This window comes from Schistocerca americana, chromosome 3, assembly GCF_021461395.2.
Source record: "Schistocerca americana isolate TAMUIC-IGC-003095 chromosome 3, iqSchAmer2.1, whole genome shotgun sequence".
Taxonomy (NCBI): domain Eukaryota; kingdom Metazoa; phylum Arthropoda; class Insecta; order Orthoptera; family Acrididae; genus Schistocerca; species Schistocerca americana.
The window spans coordinates 532,542,077-532,564,746 of NC_060121.1; the positions used below are offsets into that span (position 1 = coordinate 532,542,077).

Genomic DNA, 22,670 nt, shown 5'->3' on the forward strand with positions numbered 1-22,670 from the left:
GTTTTTCTTCATTAGACACTGATATTTGTAGTCTAAGTTTTCGTTGCTCTGCAGAACTATGATTTCTTGCGTTTTACACAACACTCTTTAACGCACACCATTTTTTGCTGTTTATTTTTATACTTGAGTTTATTGTGTTTATTGTGTTTTTTAGTGTTACCACCATAAATCCCGGGTTCGATTCCCGGCGGGGTCAGGGATTTTCTCTGCCTCGTGATGACTGGGTGTTGTGTGCTGTCCTTGGGTTAGTTAGGTTTAAATAGTTCTAAGTTCTAGGGGACTGATGACCATAGATGTTGAGTCCCATAGTGCTCAGAGCCATTTGAACCATTTTTTTGAACCACCATAACATTGTCACTAACTACTATGTCTTTGATTGATACTGTTTCCTTTTTTTAGTTAACTGTATGTGTGTTAATCTATTTAATTACGTTGTTGTGTATTTACACAGTGTGTAAGAGCAATGAAGGAATAGTGAATGAGCGTATGGCATTGGTGGCCGGGAGACCCCTCGGGGGGCGGTTCGGCCGCCGCTCCACAAGTTCTTAACGCCACTTCGGCGACTTGCGAGTAGTGACGGTGTGCGAAAAGGTGTGCTGTGTAAAACGCAAGACATGAATATTTCTGCAGAGCAACGAAAACTTAGACTACAAGTATCAGTGACTAATGAAGAAAAACACCAAAGACATGCTAGCAGATGGAATTTCTATATGTAGGCGAGAAACCAAGCAGAAATCACAGTGAGTAAAAGCAGAAATATTGTTAACGAACTGTTTTTCGATCTTAAAAACAAATCAAATTTCAAATATCTTTAATTACAGACCACTGAAGATGCTTTACCTCAATGAAGCGAAACGCGCCTGGTAAAAGCAAAACAAAAAACACGCGTTTTTACGAATAATATGGCCACACAAATGAAGAATCTATTTATGCATTCAGAGATATTTTTGCAGTGGTATAGGATTTGACATTTTAATAAAATGAGAATAGATACCTCAAATACCGGGTGTACGTAAAGTTCGGGAATACCATCAATTATTTATTGCACTGAAGTAAACGTTGTCAAGATGTCATACATATTGCACATTGCACTTTATGTACACCCTATATACATAAACATAGCTTATACATGTTTTTATGAAGATAAGACAAGTGATCAGCCGTGACCTTCATGAAGGAATCATCCTTGCGTCTGCCTGAAAAGAATTAAGAAAACTAAAGGAAACCTTAATCAGGATGGTTAGACAGAAAAAAATTCCAACCTCCCCAATATGAAGTCAGTTTCGTAACAACTGCACTGCCTCACTCAGTTGGTCCTTATTGTACAGTGTTCGTTTGATCATAGACAGCTTGCATCAAATAACTTATAATGTGAAACATAGTTTGCACTGCATCGCTTCTCACGCTACGGACTCCCACTGGAGGGTTCAGGACCATAAACATGCTGTTACGCTACTTGCAAGTCTCCATGTCCTTCCTTCAGTCCGTTTGAAACGCTGAGATGGTGACCCCCCCCCCCTTCCCCCGAGGAGATGTTGAGTTCATGAGAATGACATTACTGTCATTACTAAGGAAAAATGGTATTCAGACCTCTTTCTACAATCAAAAGAAAGTAAAAGACTTTTTCGGCCGGCGTCTATGAAATGACGTGTGGCTACGGCAAAGTGTACATAGGCGAAACGGGAAGAACCGTTAAAGAATGTATTAATAAACACGAATCCCACAAGCGGCTGAGGCAGAGTATGAAATGGGCGGTAGAGGAATATCACGAGAACTGTGGCCTTTACATCGATTTCAATAACATACGTGTGCTGGCTAAGAAAACTTACATTTATGAAAGAAAAGTCTGAGAAGCCATTGAAATTTATATGAATGCATGTAACTTCAATAGATGGGACGGGTATAGGCTTCCTGCATTGTGGCTCCCCGCCATCAAGGAAGTGAATACGCGGCCGCGGCGTCCGAACGATACAAACAACTTCCTCGAAACCATTTCTACGGCCAATAATATTTTGGACAAACATTTCCCCTCTCATGTTCGCCAGTTTCGCTTGCAGTTAATGGTGTGGTCCTACCAATAGCAGTAGGAGGGATTTTAACGGTGTACTGAAAACTAAGCCCACTGAAATTTGCGCCCAGTGAAATCTACGCCCAAAAAGGGTCGAAGAAGGGTCCACTAATCCCCTTCCTGGCAGGTAGAGGTGGTGAGGGATTACACAGAGGCTTCCTAGATCGTATTTTCAAGCCGTACTATACAGAAGGCTGCGATTATTAAGATTAATGTTAATAGTGCATCGATAGCTTTCTACAAGAAATCGATACGCGTAGCAAGACCATGGAACACGTACCAGATGCTGTTTCAGATCCTAGTCATTTGACTGAAACTTCAGGAACGAAACTTCTACGATTATACAATGAAAAATTCAGTTGATATTTGTCATGATATTTCTGAAGACGATATTCGCGCACAAATTTCACGACTAAAAAGGTTTTTCCGAAGCTGTTCCCAACTTCAATTTCGTGCTAAGATTTTTCTTAACTTTGTGTGTTTCGATAGCGTTATGCAAGATAATTCTTTTTTCAGATGTCAAATTAATTAAGAATTATCTTGGGCCACTATCAGTCAAGCACTACTGTCTAGTTTAGCAGTTATTCAATAAAATATTATGTAACTAAAGATATCGATACTGATGAGGCAATTTTAAAATTTGCAGCCGAAAACGAAGGAAGAAGTTCTAAGCTACGTGCTATTCACCTTTCACTAAGGAGATTTTCGGTTACTTGTTCAGCTTCCTTAATAATTAGTTAGACTGATTAAAAATGCGTTCTACCTATTCGTTTTCATACATAAAAACTGTTTGCGAAGTATATTTTATGTTTTCGTGAGGTTGGCAATTTAGAGAGGGGGTGATGACAAAATAAAAGTTTGCATCGAATACCAAACTACCTAGCTACGCCAATGCGTAAACAATGAACAGCAGTCCGAATCAGAGTAAAATAATGGATGGGTAGGTAACCAAAAAATGGATTCTTTCTACATTTCTGTAGAAATTCGAAACTGATCACAATAAATATCGCCGAGACGATCAATAACATTTAAATTGTGCATGTGTCTTATCTTTACATCATTAAAGTATGCGTATGTGCCTTGGAACCTTTATAAAGTGAATGAGAAGTTCACTCACAGAGACAAAGTTTACTTTCCAATGATATGTTTAATTTTAGGTCAGTATATCTTCATTTATCGTCACAACAACCTACCGAAAACAAATTTTTCGTTTGATATTTTACATCGCGTCAACTGTTGTTAACGTTAGAGATTTAGCTTCCGCTGGGATCAGTGGTCATGGAAGAGGTTAGGAAGCAGCCATGGCCTCCATAAGGAACGATCTCATAATTTGCCTTGAATGATCTGAGAAACCACGGCCACGGCCATAGAATTAAGCTCCGGTTTGTCAAAATATTCAGATTTTCATCACACTTTATTCGGGCTTCGGTCTGGCTGAATGGCAAAAGTAAATTATTGTTATTTAGCCGTGTTTAAAATCAGGTTATAAGCGTCAGCAATAGGCTCTATCTTTTTAAATTTTTTTACTTCTAAGTTGCTATTTTCAGTTTGTACATTTTGCTGACAAAATTACGTCAGGTTTTTATCGATAAGAGATAACGTTCAAGCAAACCTTGATCTGACCATCCTCTGCCTTCTTTTCTTACCAGTGTTTCCAACCTTTCATTACGTTTCTTGTAGACTGTTTTTCTTTCGTTTACCTTCCATACTCAGCTCTGCCCTCATTAAAGCGCGCACACAATTTTCTGCTGTCTTTTCATACGCCTAATTACGTCATTGATTTTAGGATTTGGTTTAGCAAGCATTTTATTAATTTATACAGCGTTGGTCGTTCGCTGGTACCTTTTGTAGCTCAAATGGCTCTGAGCACTATGCGACTTAACTTCTGAGGTCATCATCGCCTAGAACTTGGAACTAATTAAACCTAACTAACCTAAGGACATCACACACATCCATGCCCGAGGCAGGATTCGAACCTGCGACCGTAGCGTTCACGTACCTTTTGTAGCAACTCCAAAGATTGATAAGGTTTTCTTCATTATCCAACCGTCTACCTACAAAGTAATAAAAAAAAAAAAGAGAAAGCCTGAGGATTTCCGGTGCCTGTGAACGTATCTCGAGCAAACCATCACCATCATCTTCAGGCCGTAGAAAAGCCAACACAACACACGTGCGAATTTGTAGTCTCATTTCTTCATTTTTCTTGTATTCATGAGTAAATCCTACTTCTTGCACTTTTCTCCACAGAGGCTTTTTCAAGTGGAAATAACAACCATGCACATCGGCTATCGGTAGTACAACTTCAATCGCAAAAATCGCTGCTGATTCGAGATCTACGGTCACGTTTGCAGCTTTCCATTGTGAAATATTTTCCACCGGATTTCGTAAGTGACGAATGTATGTCTCGTTTCTTTTGTTTGGTTATGATACAAAGGCTACTGGACAGATGTTTGTCTCATTATTTGTTCTCCCAAAGTGGGGGTGAATGGTGTATAACTGCGAAAACTGTTTGGTAAAGCACTTGAACGTACCATCCATAGAAATGTCTTGTTTACTTCTTAGGGCCTCTATCCCTGCTCTTCCGTTAAAAACTATTTTCCTTTCCCCTTGAAACGTCCCCATTTGAACAATTGTACAAGACTGTGCTTAAACTGACACACAATATTTTTAGCGCAACGCAATCTGACTTTCAGAAATCCCTACAAAAGAATGGCCCTGACTAACATTAAACTATACCTTTCACAAATCACTTACATCACAAAAATCTTCGCTACTCAAGCTACTGCAATACAGCGAGCGCCACTACTGCCAGCTAAATAAAAGATTCAAACTACGGAAGGCACTAACTACTGATAGGGATAGTTAGCAAATGAAAGATATTAATAGAGAACAAACAATGTATTTACCTTAATAGTCATAATATATATAGCAGTTCATGACAAATTACAAAACTCCGCCGTCTCTCTCCCCACATCCACCACTGCTGGCGGCTCACCTCCAACTGCGCAACGCTACGCGCTGTTCACATCCAGCTGCCGCTGCCCAACACTACAATGGCAGACAACAATGCAAACTACCCACAGACTGCACACAGCACAGCCAGTGATTTTTCATATTGAGCGCTACGTAACGTTGCCAATAAGAAAACATAAACAGCCTACTTACACCCTAATTTGTCTTCGCTTAACAGAAAACTGCTGCCACCATTCATTGCTAACAGTTCTGCTTTGAAGTCAATTTCTTCTCTTGTATGCGGATCTCTTTCATTTCCCTGTGCTTTTGCCGCTAGTATTATAAAGTTCCCTTCGTTACTTGCTACTCTGGAATTTCAGTGACAAAATCATACTGTGGGTTATGTAGGGAGCTCTGCTCCTCTGAATATATTTTGAAAATAGAAGTCTCTTCCTCTTGTGCCCTTGTCTTTAGTTCAAAGTCTTCCTTACTTCCAACTGAGCATCAACCGGAGCTCCTCACTGATGCTCGAGTGAAAGAAGTACTGTCGAATACTTGTTGTTAAGTATTCCTTAGCAGTGGTTTGCTTTCTGTCTTGAACAGCGCCACGTCTTCTTTCGTTCTCATCACTATGTGTGAATAACCGTCATAGTGACAACGTGGCTCACCGCGAATGGTCGTTGAAACTTCCTTATCGGAACTATTGTGACGGAAATACGCAAATCGCATGATGTCAACTCTGCAACAGCTACAGCGGTAATAAGGCTGTTTTTGTGCAGACAGTTGGATACCATGGCAGAGGAGAATTATCGGGGCTCAGTTCGGCCTTTTGTGGGGAGCAGGTAGTTTAACAGTAATTACGACGGTTCGGTCGCAGGTACTCCGTGATACGAAGGGAGCAGGTACTGGGCGCAGATTTCACTGTCCGATTTGGTGCAAATAACTCTAGGTCCAGTTTTCATGCATTCATTTTAACCAATAACTCTTCTCCAGCATAAGTCCGGGAAAAATCTCTTTCTAACCAATGACGTTGTCCCACCAATGGTAGCCACAGGAGTTTTAGCCAGTAACCCCCTTCTTCGGCATTAGCGCGGGAAAACTTCTCTTACTATCCAATGACGATGGATCACCAATGGTAGCCCAAGGTTTTTTTACCTAATAATCCCACTTCTCCAGCACAAGTGCTGTAAACTCCCCTTTATAAGAGAAGGCGACACTGCTCTCTGACAATGTTCAATCTACAGTGGACAATAAAAGATTCTGAAAAAGACCCTAGGAGAGGGGTTGAAACACCGATTGTTCGAAGGAATACGGTGCGGCTTAACAACCAGAAGACTTTAACTTCAGTTAACTTCATACTGTCGTGCTCTGCAAATCTTGGTACATGACTTCCTTGTAAAAGGTCTACGCTTTCATAATGTGTTGTAATGAGACAAGGTGTTGTAGTTGTCCCCTTTCGTTAGTATCCCATACTGTGAATATCCTAAGTAGTCTTTAGTTGAGTAGTATTCCCTACTTATGACGTATGTTCCAGCTGCCTTTTCAAACATGTATTTTAGGAATTTCTTTCATCTCCTTGGGCAATTTATCAAAGAGTAGTATTTTATCCCCTGATAGAGAATTCTGTTGAGTTTTTTCCTTGTTTCGCCTTTGTAATTGTAAGTTCAGACTGGCTCTTGTTCCATGAGTACACTTAAAAATGTTAGTGAAATTCCTAGTAACGTTTTCCCTGAAGTGTGCAACAGATTGACAGGTGTACTCACTTGGCGCCTTAAGGATGTCAAATTTTCCAATTAGTTTTTATAACGAGCCCGGTTACTACTTTAAGGATTATTTTCACAGTCCTTTACCGCAGTTTAGAAATTTCTCCAAGTATTGTGCGTTAGATAAATAAAAAAACGGAGCACTGTCTATGTCAGACCATTTTCTGAGCAATGTCACGCGATGCTGCTTTAGCTGGTGGTGTAGATGTTCTAATCTACCAGTATGTCAGGTCTCTTGCAACGGAACAGAGCTACATTTACTTTTCTGTAACGAGTCATCTGTAACAGTAACGACTTGATATCGATAATATCGATGTTTGGCTGTGTGAAACCGATAACGAAGACTGTTCTTTAGTTAGTGTGCGCCTAACAGCTTACTGAAGTATAACTTTGTCATATATACAATTATTTTTATGCACGCAGATGGTCAATATTTGTTCTCTTCTTGAGGAAAAAATAATTTACGGTACAGAACAGGGTATGTTCTTCAACAACTAGGGGAACCGCAACGATTTTCGGACTGCCAAGCGTTTCTCCCGTTTTTGTGCATCGGGACGCCTTTTCTTTGGCTGATGTCTGCAGCCCACAGATGGCGACGGACATAGCAGTTACTGGGTATTACTGGAGTGTACTTCAAGTAACGTTGTCCATCTCCTCTTCTCCCATCTCTCCATCCATTTCCTCCCCCCCCCCCCCCCCTATCACTGTGTCTACTTCCTCCTACCTGCTACCTGCGCTCATCTTCTCCTTCCCCCTCACTGTCTGTTGACCTCTTGCTCCCCCCATCCTGTCTGCACGTTATCACTCTCACCTCAATAACAGGCTGGTGGTTCACACCCCACAGTATTTCTTTCCAGATCTTAACTAATACGTGTACCAAATTCGGCTGAAATTATTCCAGGTGCTTAGGCTGAGCTTTTCATCCGTTGCTTTGCTCGCGAATGCACATGTCAAATGCATTTCACATATATTCAGTATATTTCATATGTATTTTTGCACTCATTTCACTTGTATCTCCAGCAATTTCGCCTTGCAGTTTCATTTTCACGTAACTCAATGTTTATGACGTCGCATTCCCTGACCATGTGTCGTACGATGATATAATTTTGCATGTACAATCAGTGGTATATGTCGATACTGCTGCAAAATGTGTCGCGAATACAGTTAGTGGTAAAGAAGTAATAAAGCACCATGCTTCATGCGGCAGTTGTACTGCATGAACAGTGGAAATGTAGTAAGTGATTATTTTGTGGGGGTTGTCAGCTAGAAAAAAAGTCTCTTAAAGTTTTGAAATTATCTTTAAATTTTGTTGCAGGCCACTAAGTGCTGTCATTCTTAAATACTGGATGAATAAAGTGTGGATATTATCGGGTCGTGGGCTACACTCATTTTTTATCCCCATCCCGACCCCTTTGAGGGGTAAGTGGTTCTTACTATGACAGCGATTCATTCCCGAGAGCGTCATAAATGTACCAAGTTTGGTTGAAATGGATCCAGTGGTTTAGGAAGAGCTGTGGGACATACATACCTATAAACGCACATCCATTTTTGTAAGATGTGCATAATTACAGAAGAAAAATGCTCAAGGTGAGTTTGTACTCGTTCCTGGTCCAGTACTGGCACTGTGGTTTAGAGGGAAATACTGCGTGACAGCACTGCCCCCCGCCCCCCATAAACGAAGTAAATACACTACTGGCCATTAAAATTGCTACACCACGAAGATGACGTGCTACAGACGGGAAATTTAATCGAGAGGAAGAAGATGCTGTGATATGCAAATGATTAGCTTTTCAGAGCATTCACACAAGGTTGGCGCCGGTTGCGACACCTACAACGTGCTGACATGGGGAAAAATTGCAACCGATCGTGCAGCCACGTCTCGATCCCTGACTAAACAGATGGGGACGTTTGCAAGACAACAACCTTCTGCACGAACAGTTCGACGACGTTTGCAGCAGCATGGACTATCAGCTCGGAGACCAGGGCTGCGGTTACCCTAACGCTACATCGCAGACAGGAGCGCCTGCGATGGTGTACTCAACAACGAACCTGGGTGCGCGGATGGCAAAACGTAATTTTTTCGGATGAATCAGGGTTCTCCTTAAAGCATCATATTGCAGGTCCTATAAGGGCCTTTCTGGACACAGAAAATGGTCGACTACTGCCCTGGCCAGCACATTCTCCAGATCTCTCACTAACTGAAAACGTCTGGTCAATGATGGCCGAGCAACTGGCTCGTCACAATACGCCAAGCACTACTGTTGATGAACTGTGGTATCGTGTTGAAGCTGCATGGGCAGCTGTACCTGTACATGCCATGCAAGCTCTGTTTGACTCGATGCCCAGGCATATCAACGCAGTTGTTACGGCCAGAGGTGGTTGTTCTGGGTATTGATTTCTCAGGATCTATGCACCCAAATTGCGTGAAAATGTAATCACACGTCAGTTATAGTATAATATATTTGTCCAATGAATACCCGTTTATCATCTGCATTTCTTCTTGGTGTAGCAATTTTAATTGCCAGTAGTGTAACTATAGCCTTTGTAACAGTCAAGGAGGTTTAAACACAGTCAACATTTGCTAGAAAATTCAGTTCCAGCTATGCAGTTCTCAAAGGTGTCGAAGTGTAATTTTAAGTAATCTTTTGGGGTGCACAGTTTACAATACGGTAATAGCTCGAGGTTGTAACAAGCTCCCGCAAATTAGGAGGCGCTACTAGCCGCTCGTAAAGGAGACGATAAGACTTCGCAACATGTAGAGGAAACAGTGTACAGTGTCGCCACAGAGTGTTCCCGGACAGCCCCTCTCTACGAGGTGGTGTTATTTCGCTGCTCGCCTCACGCCGCACGCCGCCTGCCAGCCTCCACGGGCCACTACGCCACGCCGCCGCCGGCGCCGGCCCTCGACTTCTCCAGAGCAAAGAGTGCAGCGCAAGCAATTACGCGAGTGGCTGGAGCCAGCCGGCTGCTGGCCGAGCGGCACTCTGCTCGACGTTTAGACAAGGCCGCCTAATGCCGCCTCTCGGTTTTTACTTCTCAGCGCGAAACGGCCACCTTCTCCATTGACGAGGAAAGCGTTTTTGCCGCCCCACTCCGACGCTCGTCAAATTTCCTTCCTCCCTCTTTTAGCGCCCTACACTTTTCCCAGGTTATTCTCCCCCGCACTTCCCTTGTTGCAGAGTTTATATAGCCCGTTATTTCCCGCAGATACACTGCTGCGGCTTCGTGATAAGGTCTTCGTGGTTATCGGTAGGCGACTCGGTGGACAATGGATCAGTGCTTTCCGTTGTTTCGCTTCAAGTAGACCTCTCTACCATCCTTCAAATGTTAGCGTACTAACAACTGTTGACACTACCTACCGCTAACACATAGTGCTTGATATCATAACTGGGCAAACTTGCAAACCTTCACTTTTGTCAGAAAAGATAATTATTCCAGAATGAAATTTTCACTCTAAAGTGTGTTCTTTCTTCACTGTACTGTACAGATCGTTCGAAATTGCCAATTGGCATGTGACTTCTTTTACATGATATTTACTACAACAATACGACTAAAGCCGTTTGTCACTTGGAAGTGAGCTAAAGCTCTAAACTGGCCAGCAGCGCCAAATAAAATGCTTACTTTAACGTAACAGCCTGCTGGAAATAATAATTATTTTGAAACTTCTTGGCAGATTAAACCTGTGTGTCACAGACCGAGACTCGAACTCGGGATCTTTGTCATTCGAGGGCAAGTGCTCTGTGAAGTTTGGAAGGTAGGAGACGAGGTACTGGCGGAATTGAAGCGGTTTGGACGGGTCGTGAGTCGTGCTTGGGTAGCTCGGATGATAGAGCACGTGCCCGCGAACGGCAAAGGTCCCGAGTTCGAGTCTCAGTCCGGCACACACTTTTAATCTGGCAGAAAGTTTCAAGATAATTATTATTTCCAGCGGGCTGTTACGTTAAAGTAAGTATGTTATTTGGCGCTACTGGCCAGTTTAGAGCTTTAGCTCACTTCCAAGTGACAAGCGGCTTTAGTCGTATACTTGTAGTAAATATCCTGTAAAAGAAGTCACATGCCATGATGTGTACCAAACCAAGACCATAGCGCCCAGTAACGTGGGCTCTAAAATGCATACTTTAACAGCTATCGGCACTTGTTCTTTTTCGCTACTGTGAAACACATCCCTTCTACTGTAAGCTCTTGGCAATTTCGAAAGATCTGTACAGTGCAGTGAAGAAAGAACACATTCCTCTGTTATTGGCAATGGATACAGCATACGTGTGTTAGTGCTCTTACTGTAAAAAGTACTCACAGTTTTGGGTGAAAGAAATGCATGCATTAGTTTTAATGTAACCAGTCTGTGTTTCGATAAGTTTGTTTAATGCTTTCACACTGTACTTTTGCCACTCCACTTACCACCTTAATGGAAACACGGGAAATGCCAGACATGATTTTCTGCTATGCTCTGGCAAATGGAAGTAACCGTCAAGCCAACATCCTGTATGCTGCAAAACATCCAGAACGAATGGTTTCATCTGCAAAATTATAAGTTATTCTACAGTGTAAAAGCGTTCCACAAACTTTAGTTTTTATTAGTTGTTAAATATTTCTCCAGTTATTCATTAGTTAATGTAACTGTTTTTGCGTGAGAAAAATGTAATACTTTCCTCTTAACCAATCTGCATGTCATCATTTTTCTATCTGTAACATCTTTTGTGTAAATAGTTCTGTGTACGTCGCACGTAACTTTATCTGTGTTTGCGATCTTCAGTTGTCACCTGAAGATAGCCGAATAAGCTGAGAGCCAGATCTTGATCACATCAATATAATACTGCAGAACATTAGGAAGTGTTCCGCATTTAACATGATTACAATCTTCTGACAAGCACCGGTGGAAAATTCAATTAATGTTATTCCAAAAACTTATAAAAGCACAAACTGGTTCCATTAGAACTATTGTATGCGCTGCACTTACCGAGAACTGTGAATACGGTTTACAGTAACAGCGCTAAGGTGTATTTACGGCATGCTGTATCCATGGAGAATAACGGAGGAATTTGTCCTTATTTGTTACTGCATTTTGTTGGTCGCTCCTAATTGCAACGAGCCTGCCGTAGAAGCGATGTGTTTTACAGTAGCGAAAATGAACAAACGTTCATAGCTCTTAAAGTATGGATTTTAGAGCCCATGTTTATACATTTTTGCGGCCCATACTACCACTTCCCAACGTGTGGAACACCTCTGTATACATGGGTTATGCATGTTTATTCCGATACAAACAACTTTCTGGGGAGGCCAACTACAGCGCAGAGACATAGTGAGTCACAACACTCAATAAAGATCCAAGTAATTATAAACAACAACAATTACATAGTCAAAAATGATGAGGTTTTCCCAAAAGCTACATAGCTGTGTGAAGGTGCTTTATTCGCATCTACCGGTTTCACGTCAGTACAGAGGCATCTTAAGGTTTCTTTGTCAAGAAGACAAACCACTGTGTGAAATTTTTGAAATGGTCGAAATACAGAAACATAGTGCTGACATTCAACATAACCGCTAAATAGCGTCAGACGCTATGCTTTATGAAGGGGAAGCTCCGCTCCTAGCCTGCCGCATGATCTCATCGGGAGCGAATAGGATTTAACATACGATGATAATGAAAGTGAGGACTTAAAATATCAATCTAGTTACAAACAAAATACGATACGAAAGATTACATGAATGTAAGTTGGCCGTAGTAATAATTACTTTACATCTGCAGAAGATAAATAAAGATGTGTATGAAGAACCAATACAATTATTTGTGAGAATGTCAAACTGCTTTCTACGGGCATTGCGTGAAATATTAAACTGAGGTGTAGACACAAAGTAAGCACAGAGACGACAGCCGTTGCCATGGCGACGGTATCGAGGAACATCTCGATGAACAGCGTCAATGGCGGGGAATTTGGTGCGCCAGAGATGTAACGGCGTAAGGACGCCTTGGGTCAACCTGGAGAAAGGGCTCAAGGTTGTTCACGCACGTCTGTAGTTATCTTTTGCAAAACGTAAAATACGAGGGCTATTCCAAAAGTAAGGTCCGATTGATTGCCAAATTGAAACCACAGTGAACATCAGAAATGTTTTACTTGTAACAATTAGCTACACCTTTCAGCTACTTCTCTACGTAGTCGCCGTTCTGACTTAGACTTTTGTCATAGCGTTGTACCAACTTTTCAATAGCCTCATCATAGAAGGCAGCCGCCAGTGCTTTCTGCCAATTCTCCACGCTGGCCTACACCTCGTTGTCTGTGTCAAAATGTTGTCGTCAAAGACAGCGGTTCATGTGACCAGAGATGAAACTCAGGGGGAGACAATTGCGGACTGTATTGTGGGTAATCTAACATTTCCATTTGAAAACAATGCAGGAGCATCTTCATTGCCCCTGCAGAATGCGGCTGAGAATTGTCGTGAAGACGAAACAGCACGACAGTTATGTAATGTTGGCTGCATAGCTGCAGGCGAAATTTCTCACCAGGCCCTCGTACTTGGCGGCAGACACTATTTTCTAGACATCTTTACGCACTCACTGCGAGCTCAGAAATGAGAAGAGCGACGTGATGCTAACTGGGGTTATACTAGAGACACTACCCAACACATCTGTGCAAAGCTTTATCGGATTTTCATAGTCGTTTCCATTTCGCGACCGATCGGACCTTACTTTTGGAATAACCCTCGTAATTGTTACTACAGACATCTTACATTTATGTAACCTTTCATTTATTTTAGTCGTATCTAGGCTGATATTTTAAGTTCTCACGTACGTTCTCATCGTACGTTAAATATTATTCGCCACCAATGGGATAATTGCAGCAGGCCAGGGTGGAGCTTCGCCTTCATAACGCATGGTGATTTGACGCTATTTATCAATTATCAAAGATCTCTTCCGACACTTTTCAGTGCTTCGCTCGTCGTCTCTGTTCACCATCTAGTGGTATAAAAACCTTTCTGTTTAATTCTGATCACGTATCCATATTTTATTGTGTGGATGGTTTGTATAATTTTGGTACCTGTTACCCTTCAAAGAAAATTATTCATTTTATTTAGGAGACATGGTCTGATGATGTTGATTTACTAGTAAATATGATAGAAACAGGTTACCACTGACATGCGATTCTCAATTTTCAGTAAAAACTTGCGACAAATAGAGATTATTATTTTAAATTATCTAATCAAATCTATGCTTGTCCCAATACTGTTAAAAAAAAGTCTTCTACAGAAACCCTGGAGATTACTTATGAATTGCCATATGTGAAGTTGGTCGATGTACGGAGGACATAAAATGTGGACTGGCAATAGTAAGAAACTAATTTCTGAAAAGAGAAATACTTAAAATACAAAACTCGTCTTCAGAAACTTGTCTAAAGGTATTATCTGGAGTGTAGCCTTGTATGGAAGGGAAACCATGGGCAATAAGTACGAGGACGCACATAAAAGTAACTCCTACGATTTTTTTTTATGCGGAACTGTTACAGCTTTCAAATAAAACAAACTTTATTAGCATTCTACATCTTTGTTCTTCATGTACACTTATTTATTTGGCAACATATTCAACTTGGTGTCGATCACATTACTCCAAACAAGAGATCAGTTTGCTGATACCGTCACTGTAGAATGTTTTTGACTTTATTGACGGAGCCACACTCTCACCTCTACTTGAACTCCTTAACCACTATCACAGTGAAGTCCTCGAAAATGTTCTTTTTCTGGAAACAAATGTAAATCGGATGGGGCCAACTTCGACGGAAGATGTTCGATAAAAGTGAGCCCAACGCGTCGTATTCTCGCTGATGACGCAGCGTTCGTCTGTGGTCTGACATTTTCATCCTCTTCGAATTCGAAACTCGATTACAGCACGTTTCTTGCCTATCGACATAGTCAAGCTATACACCGCCATGTTAAGCGCTGCATTTCAGAGCACTCTAGCGGCAGAGGGCTGCAAATATGTAGACACAAAGAATGAAGATGTAAACCATTAATAACGTTTGTTTTATTTAAGCAAGCGCCTAGGAGTTTTCACACAAAAAATTTGAAGACATTACTTTGCAGCACACCCTCGTAGTATAAAAAGAAGGAATTTGAAAAGTGGTGCTGCAGAAGATTGCTGAAGATTAGATGGATAGATTAGATGGATAGATTAGATGAGTAACGACGAGGTATTGAATCGAAGTTGAGAGAAAACAAAATTATGACACATCTTGTCTAAAAAGACTGATAGAACACATCCCGAAGCATCAAGTTTGACGATTGGATTAAAAATTTTAGAGGGAGAACGAAGGAAGTTGTAGTAGATGTACGTTGCGATAAGTTTGCAAAGATTGTAGCACAGGACAGACTATCACAGTGTGTTCTAGCAAACAAATATTCCGAACAAAAACCACCAAAACACAATTAGGGTAAAATACACTCCTGGAAATTGAAATAAGAACACCGTGAATTCATTGTGCCAGGAAGGGGAAACTTTATTGACACATTCCTGGGGTCAGATACATCACATGATCACACTGACAGAACCACAGGCACATAGACACAGGCAACAGAGCATGCACAATGTCGGCACTAGTACAGTGTATATCCACCTTTCGCAGCAATGCAGGCTGCTATTCTCCCATGGAGACGATCGTAGAGATGCTGGATGTAGTCCTGTGGAACGGCTTGCCATGCCATTTCCACCTGGCGCCTCAGTTGGACCAGCGTTCGTGCTGGACGTGCAGACCGCGTGAGACGACGCTTCATCCAGTCCCAAACATGCTCACTGGGGGACAGATCCGGAGATCTTGCTGGCCGGGGTAGTTGACTTACACCTTCTAGAGCACGTTGGGTGGCACGGGATACATGCGGACGTGCATTGTCCTGTTGGAACAGCAAGTTCCTTTGCCGGTCTAGGAATGGTAGAACGATGGGTTCGATGACGGTTTGGATGTACCGTGCACTATTCAGTGTCCCCTCGACGATCACCAGTGGTGTACGGCCAGTGTAGGAGATCGCTCCCCACACCATGATGCCGGGTGTTGGCCCTGTGTGCCTCGGTCGTATGCAGTCCTGATTGTGGCGCTCACCTGCACGGCGCCAAACACGCGTACGACCATCATTGGCACCAAGGCAGAAGCGACTCTCATCGCTGAAGACGACACGTCTCCATTCGTCCCTCCATTCACGCCTGTCGCGACACCACTGGAGGCGGGCTGCACGATGTTGGGGCGTGAGCGGAAGACGGCCTAACGGTGTGCGGGACCGTAGCCCAGCTTCATGGAGACGATTGCGAATGGTCCTCGCCGATACCCCAGGAGCAACAGTGTCCCTAATTTGCTGGGAAGTGGCGGTGCGGTCCCCTACGGCACTGCGTAGGATCCTACGGTCTTGGCGTGCATCCGTGCGTCGCTGCGGTCCGGTCCCAGGTCGACGGGCACGTGCACCTTCCGCCGACCACTGGCGACAACATCGATGTACTGTGGAGACCTCACGCCCCACGTGTTGAGCAATTCGGCGGTACGTCCACCCGGCCTCCCGCATGCCCACTATACGCCCTCGCTCAAAGTCCGTCAGCTGCACATACGGTTCACGTCCACGCTGTCGCGGCATGCTACCAGTGTTAAAGACTGCGATGGAGCTCCGTATGCCACGGCAAACTGGCTGACACTGACGGCGGCGGTGCACAAATGCTGCGCAGCTAGCGCCATTCGACGGCCAACACCGCGGTTCCTGGTGTGTCCGCTGTGCTGTGCGTGTGATCATTGCTTGTACAGCCCTCTCGCAGTGTCCGGAGCAAGTATGGTGGGTCTGACACACCGGTGTCAATGTGTTCTTTTTTCCATTTCCAGGAGTGTAGTTTCAACGAAAATATTATCATTACTAGTTGTGAAATAATCGTTTTAATCATAGATATTTGTTTTGTATTCTACTGAACACTGTAGCAAGCAATGTGCTGGTAAGTTTTGCAACTTTTTCGCTGTTATCGCTTCTTTTGCTGAAAGCTGTGTTTCCTTTGTTGACAGCCGCTGGACCTGTGACGACGACCTCTATCACAGAGTTCGTGGGCAGCGAGTTCATTGAGCTGTCTGAGGACGACGACGTGCAGTTCCATCTGTACACGAGGTCAGTACCTCCCCAAAGACGCCCGGCGCCAAGTAGGCCTGTCACCTGTTGATCTGATAAAGGAGATTATGTGGTACCTGACTCTGGATAGGATAAGCACTGTCTTAAAGAGCTCGCTTACTTTGAATTGCTTACATTCACATGCTAATCGGATAAAGCAGCTTGCCGAAATTAATTAGGAGACAGATAAACCTGTATCTCGAAGCAGAATCTGTATGACTCGCCGCTTCGGTATTCGAACAAAGTGCGGACAACATCAAAATACTGGTCTCATTTCCTCTGTAAAAAGTGCCTCATAATTACTTTAAAGTAGCAATGGTGATTCCATTTTTTCTTAGCCAAGATTTTGTCGGTAAAATTAAAATCTCCGCTGATCTGAAAGTTTTTTTTACATTGATACACCTCGGTTCACTACTGTTGCTCAACATTAAGGTGTAAACAATAATTGGCAAAAGTGTTGGAAATATGCTAGATACTAACTAGGGTGCTAAGAAATAGCATACAAGTACTTCCAAAGCAAGATATCCAGATCATTGAAATCTTGGGAGCTTAATTTTTTTACAGTGAATCCTTACAAATACCACTAGCCAATTTCAGTTTGTAGAGGAAATTTTAAGTGCGTTCTGTGGAATGGTTATGCAAGTGGAACACGTATCATATTTAATTGTGGGTAAGCGATTGATGTTTCGATTGGATTCTAATTCTGCCGAAGACAGCTGGCAATTGCTTTGCAGGCTGAAACTCTTTGCGTCTGACAAGAGAAATAAAGAAGAATTTCGAATTCCTCTCTGGCTTCCTCACCAGAATGACTTTCTTCAGTCTACGGACCATGTTCAATAGTGTTATCACGAGACTCTTTATCATCCACAGTCTTTTCAATCAGTGTCAAATGCACGGTAAGTTCTAATAGTACCAAGCGCCTTATGGACGTCGGTAGGCAGCAAGCAGCACACGGCTGTTAGTCCAGTAGCCTATGCGTTGGAAATAAAACACTCACTGCCGAACATCACTGGTCTCGCCGGAAATAGACATTTCACTCTTATTAGATTCAGGTTGTCACTAAACAACTTTATATTAGAAAAACATGCGACAACTACAACCCCCCCCCCCCCCTTCCATATACCAGTGCGTATTACTGCTTTCGTGACGGTGAGGTGCGCCGACTCCGGATCGAACCCACCCGGCGGATCAACGACGAGCATCGGCCTGGGGGTGGTTTTTAGGCAGTTTCTCACATCCCAATAGGTGACTACCGGGCTGATACGCAAGAACCGCCTCAGTTATATAATTCACAAACGTTTAGAAAGCTTTCGTACCCTTCCACATGAATCACACTACGCGCAGACGGTTGTGGTACACACATTCCGCACAGGGGAAGCGGAGAGAGTAACGGGGAGGCGACAGGAAGGGAATGCGGCCACACTTAAAAATTAACCGTTCAATATCTGTTAACAACCACGCCGACACTAGCAGATGCAGGACAAAGGAAAAGAAGAAAAAGATTGTTAAGGCAGCTGCAGTACTAAGATAAGTTGTAATTCGTAAACACTACAAGATACATACTAAGCGAAATCATTAGCAACGTTATTCGATTCTAGTAAGAAAAGAAATACAAATAAGCTAAATAAATTTTCTGTTTCTGAAATTTCGTGAACCAAGTATAGTGTATGGAGTTACTGTTCTCAAATCACATGAAATGTTTTTGGAGGTTTTTACAGAATTTTTTTTCGAGCCGCAGCTATGTTCTTACAGAAGCCTTATCCAAAAATAAAATCTACTGAATTCAGTCATATACTGATAAGATTTCTACTGACGTACATGCTAAACGTAGAGGGATGTAAGGCTCACAAATATCGATAAGGCGTGTATCTTTCGTAATAAAATTACAGTTTTCATGCCACAGTTATTTCGAAGCAATAATACGGGGGTAACGAAATGAAAACATTACGTCGATTATTGTAACGCAAGTGCGAGATTCGATTCTTTCTTAGCGTACAGGAAATCTAGAAACTAATAGTTTAGCTGTTAATGTTTTTGTCACAGAAAGACTACTCCAAAGTGTTAAGTCCCTTTTAAGGTTAAGGTAACAAAGGACATAGTGATTATAAAAGGAAAATAGGGAAAATAATCATTTGTTTGTTAAATCGATTTACTTATAACTTAACGAAATGTACAGTGAAAATTCTCTGCTACGGACTTTACAGAGATTCCTAGAATATAAATGTAGATATACTGTCATGGCGGCAAGTTTCCAGGAATCAGAAATATAACAGATGAAACGTATTAGTAGATTCGAAAAAAAATCAAAAGAAATTTAATTTGACAGAAATCAAAAATTTACCGCCGAGTGGTCAGTACTAAACGGTTAATACAACTGTAGTACACTATGAAATTACAGTAGTACTGAAAAAAAATATTCAGCGCTCCTCCATTGCTGAAAATATCCAGTACTTACAAGTAATTTTCCTCTTTCAGTATTAGTCCAGAGAGTAAATATCACACCACTGATTAAATTACTGTACTGTCGTTGCTAGCGCCTCTGTGAATTAGGAAGAGCTGCCAAAACCACTTGAGCAGACTTTAATTATTGTTTTCAGGAAAAAGGAAGATGCGCCCATGTTAATGAGTTACGAGACATACATCCCTAAACGTGTGGATTCCTTTCGTGTTGCTAACAAAAGTTTTTCGCATGCAAACTAGCTTGCACACAGAAGTTTGTAGGAACACTTCTATGACACATATATTCATCTTTGGCACAGATCATAGCAATGCACGGAACACTCGCGGAAACTTAGTATCCCAAAGACGATGCGTCGCTTGCACGCTTAATGCTTTTGAAGAGGGAGGATTTTAAGTATACACTGTGAGGAATTCTTTCCTCTGCAACCGATAATTTTGGATGTAGCACTTCTGTTAGGGAGAAAACTTCGAATTGCTAACAGATTTAATTAGACACACATTTACCTTCCACAAAAATTTTATGTGACGTATTAGTTTCAGTCTCTGACATTCTATTTTGCTAGTTGCCGTTTTGGGGAAAAATTGGGAATCTGACTAATTGACTCTTCCGTGGTTGTTGCCAGAATATTTTATATGCTGAGTGGCAAAACAAACGACACTGGTGTAATTGTAGAATAATACACCAGTGTGTTGCGTTTTATCATTCAAGATTCACCTACTTTGCTTCATATTATCGGCGGATGACTCTTCACTGCAACATTTCAAAATGGCCTTGTGATTATAAAGATTTAATGAGGACTTCGCTTTCTAATAAACGACGCTTCATAAGAACATTGATTTGATGCCGCTTGACATCTGATTCTCAGTTTACAACTCTGTGACCCCTGTAAGACGCAATGATAAAACAGCTGTGGGTAGGCCTTGCGCCTGCCCATCCAGCAGTCGACGTTGCATCCGAGGGAGGCAGTTGCATAGTTCGTAGGGGCCAGCCTTCCCGCAGACGGGCGCATCTGGGGCACGATCTGCCTAGCCAACAGACGGCATCCGAAGCCCGGATAAGGTGCCCACAGACGTATTCCCCTCCGCAGGCCATGTGACTGAAAGCAGTGCCTACGGTACTTTTGTGCCCGGGCTGTGTTTAGTCCGTCGTTCGAGCCACGACGAGCACTTCACTCAGAGTGGACTTCCTCGGCCAGACATCGCTCTTAACATTAATAACATTATTAAGTTCCAAGCTCTGGCCATAAAGGGCACGTTTCTTGACCCTGTAACCGGTACTACTCTGTCAAATACACTATGTGACCAAAAGTATCCGGACACCTGGCTGAAAATGACTTACAAGTTCGTGGCGCCTTCCATCGGTAACGCTGGAATTCTGTGCGGTGTTGGCCAACCCTTAGCGTTGATGACAGCTTCCACTCTCGCAGGCATACGTTCAATCAGGTGCCGGAAGGTTTCGTGGGGAATGAAGTCCATTCTTCACGGAGTGCTGCACTGAGGAGAGGTAACGATGTCGGTCGGTGAGGCCTGGCACGAAGTCGGCGTTCCAAAACATCCTAGAGGTGTTCTATGGATTCAGGTCAGGACTCTGTGCAGGCCAGTCCATTACAGGGGTGTTATTGATGTGTAACCACTCCGCCACAGGCCGTGCATTATGAACAGGTGCTCGATCGTGTTGAAAGATGCAGTCACTATCTCCGAATTGCTCTTCAACAGTGGGAAGCAAGAAGGTGTTCAAAACATCAATGTAGGCCTGTGCTGTGATAGTGCCACGCAAAACAACAAGGGTTGCAAGCCCCCTCCATGAAAAACACGACGGAACCATAACACCATCGCCTCCGAATTTTACTGTTGGCACTACAAACGCTGGCAGATGACGTTCGCCGGACATTCGCCATACCCACACCCTGCCATCGGATCGCCACATTGTGTACCGTGATTCGCCACTCCGTATAACGTTTTTCTAATGTTCATTAGTCCAATGTTTACGCTCCCTACACTAAGCAAGGCGTCGTTTGGCAGTTACCGGCGTGATGTGAGGCTTAGGAGCAGCCGCTCGACTATGAAGTCCAAGTTTTTTCACCTCCCGCCTAATTGTCATAGTACTTGCAGTGGATCCTGATGCAGTTTGTAATTCCTGTGTGATGGTCTGGATAGATGTCTGCCTGTTACACATTACGACCATCTTAAACTGTCGGCGGTGTCTTTCAGTTAACAGATGGGGTCGGCCTGTACGCCTATGTGCCGTACGTGACAATTCACGTTTCCACTTCACTATCAGGTCGGAAACGGTGGACCTAGGGATGTTTAGCAGTGTGGAAATCTCGCTTACAGACGTATGACACAAGTGACACCCAATCACCTGACCACGTTCGAAGGCCGTAATTTCTGCGGTGCGCCCTATACTGCCCTATCACGTTGTCTAATGACTACTGAGGTCGCTGATATGGAGTGCCTGGCAGTAGGTGGCAGCGCAATGCACCTAATATGAAAATCGTATGTTTTTGGGATGGCCGGATATTTTGATTACATAATGTAGCTCCTCAGTTTGCCTCAGGCGGCTGAGTGTACCTCACTGTAGTCCTCCCAGCAAGGATAAATATCCCTGGCAGTAGCGGAAACTGGGCAGGGGCCCTCCACATGGCAGTTACGAGCGCTGGCCGCTCAGACACAGAGACGGACACATTAATAGCGAATTCATTAAAAGTCAGAAAGAAGAACACTTGATTTATACATTCAGCTAATATGTTGGTCATTTTTAAAAGCAAATTTTCGATAAATGTTTTTCTGGATTCCGAATATATTCGACATTCGTTTTATGACTTGATATTTTTGAAAATATGGGAAACTGTTATATCTATATTTAAGAATATATTGTCGGCTCTCGATAAAGCGACGGAAGATATCGATGTATCGACGGAAGAAGTATCGGCGTTCCGACCCATTAAAATATCGACCAGATTTTCTTTACTTCACGTCAATGGTGACCAGTTTTTGTCATCAGTCTATAGGTTTCGCTCTATAATGACCATCTTCAGATCTGTTTTATAAAAACTTGTCATGGTATACCGGAAGACAGTATATTAGGACATGTTTTTGTAAATTAGATCTGAAGATGGTCATTATATACCGAAACCGGTAGTCTGATGACATAAAAATTTGTGACCGTAGACGTGAAGTAAAGGAAATTTATTCTGTTTCCGGGTCACTGTTCAATTCGCGCACATGTCGCAGCTTGGGAAAAATAACGGCTTCACACTGTAAATATATTGCCGGTTTTGGAGAGGTATATTTAAGTATCGATTTATTAT

At 42.7% G+C, this 22,670-nt stretch overlaps 1 protein-coding gene across 1 annotated transcript in view; it reads left to right on the forward strand.

Moving 5' to 3' along the window:
* LOC124606203 (pancreatic triacylglycerol lipase-like) overlaps positions 1–22,670 on the forward strand; it is a 425,509-nt gene that overhangs the window by 258,727 nt on the left and 144,112 nt on the right. The window contains exon 4 of the mRNA XM_047138172.1: positions 16,800–16,899. Within this exon, the coding sequence (XP_046994128.1) occupies positions 16,800–16,899 (100 nt within the window). The remainder of the gene's footprint in view (positions 1–16,799; positions 16,900–22,670) is intronic.